The 1615-nt window shown below is 64.4% G+C and overlaps 1 protein-coding gene across 1 annotated transcript; it reads right to left on the bottom strand.

The window, feature by feature from the left end:
• Positions 1-17: 17 nt before the first annotated feature.
• Positions 18-1609, bottom strand: LOC122545201 (rootletin-like; the record flags this gene model as incomplete). The annotated part of the gene is made up of 2 exons (XM_043684316.1): positions 1449-1609; positions 18-206 (listed from the first exon to the last, which is right to left on the bottom strand). Coding segments are annotated over exons 1-2 (291 nt in total), but the record flags the coding sequence as incomplete, so codon positions are not given.
• Positions 1610-1615: the final 6 nt, after the last annotated feature.

Here is a 1615-nt window from a genome sequence, read left to right as displayed (position 1 = left end):
TCAGGGCGGTATCCCACCTTCCCTTGCAGTTTCTGAACCAACACGGCCTGTCTCTCTTGCCCCTCTCGGTAGGCCTGGAGTTTCCTCCGGTAGGCCGCTCGCTCCTCGCTCAGTCGCCTCCTCAGGTTCCTCGAGGGGTCCTGGACAGCCTCTCCCTCCTCCTCCTCCTCCGCCTCTTCCACCTCCTTCCCTACGCTCGGCTCCGACTGCGGAGGGAGAGAGAGAGAGAGAGAGAGAGGGTGGGGGGGGGAGAGATGAGAATTTCCCCTCAAAGCCCTCCCTCCCTCCCTCGATCGCTCCCTCCGCCTCGACTCGGTTCCCCAGGGAGGAAGAGGTTGGCGTTATCTGGGAGCGGCGGCCATTTTGACCGGGCCTAATGGACACCCTCCAGCCCTCGCGTTTTCCCTCGTCTCCCTTTTCCCCCCCCTCGATTGAGGGGGAGGGGGAGAGAGAGAGAGAGAGAGGGTATCGAGAGCGCCAATAGAGTGGCGGCCATTTTGAACACGGCCTAACAGACGCGGCCCTCCACTGAGACCGCAACCCTGCACATTCTCCCTCATCGAATCACTCCCTCGCCTCTTCCCTCATTTGAGGGTGAGGGGAGAGGCGGGTGGAGAGTGTGCCATTAGGAGCAGCAGCCATTTTGAATACGGCCTAACGGACGCAGTCCAGCCCTCCATTCATCCCTCAACCCCGCACCCTCCCTCGCTGAAACACTCTCTCTCTCTCTCTCTCCCTCGCAGGTCCACTCATTTGAGGATGAGGGGAGGGGCGGCGAGGTCTCCAATCGGTGCAGCGGCCATTTTGAACGGGCCTAGCAGACACACTCCAGCCCTCAACCCTGCACTCTCCCTCGCATTTCCCCTCATTTGAGGGTGAGGGGGAGCGGGGAGATCGCCAATCGGAGCGGCGGACATTTTGAACGGGCCTAGCGGACGCACTCCGGCCCTCAACCCCGCACTCTCCCTCGCATTTCCCCACATTTGAGGGTGAGGGGGAGCAGGGAGATCGCCAATCGGAGCGGCGGCCATTTTGAACGGGCCTAGCGGACGCACTCCAGCCCTCAACCCCGCACTCTCCCTCGCATTTCCCCTAATTTGAGGGTGAGGGGGAGCGGGGAGATCGCCAATCGGAGCGGCGGCCATTTTGAACGGGCCTAGCGGACGCACTCCAGCCCTCAACCCCGCACCCTCCCTCGCCGACCTGCCCCTTTCCACTCCCTCGCAGCTCCCCTCAACCCCACACCCTGACTCACTGAATCACTCCCTCACCCTCCCTCGCATCCCCCCTCATTTGAGGGTGAGGGGGAGTGGGGAGATCGCCAATCGGAGCGGCGGCCATTTTGAACGGGCCTAGCGGACGCACGCCAGCCCTGAGGCTCGCCTCTCCGCGAGCCCTCCCTCAGGACCTCTCCCTCCCCCTCACCGCCGCCCCCTCGAGGCCCTCACCCTCTCGTGTTTGAGGGCCGGTCCCGCGCGGAGGGCCTCCGAGTTGCCATGGCGACCGTCCAGGGGGCCGGGCCTCCCCTCCGTCATTGCCGAGGTCGACATGGGCGAGGCTGCGGAGGGAGAGGAGGGAGGGTGAGGAGGGAGGGGAAAACGAGGGAACCAGCGCC

The sequence above is a fragment of the Chiloscyllium plagiosum genome, unplaced genomic scaffold (assembly GCF_004010195.1).
Source record: "Chiloscyllium plagiosum isolate BGI_BamShark_2017 unplaced genomic scaffold, ASM401019v2 scaf_60649, whole genome shotgun sequence".
NCBI lineage: Eukaryota > Metazoa > Chordata > Chondrichthyes > Orectolobiformes > Hemiscylliidae > Chiloscyllium > Chiloscyllium plagiosum.
Note: the sequence above shows the minus strand (reverse complement) of the source record. Positions and strands in the feature narration are given on the sequence as shown.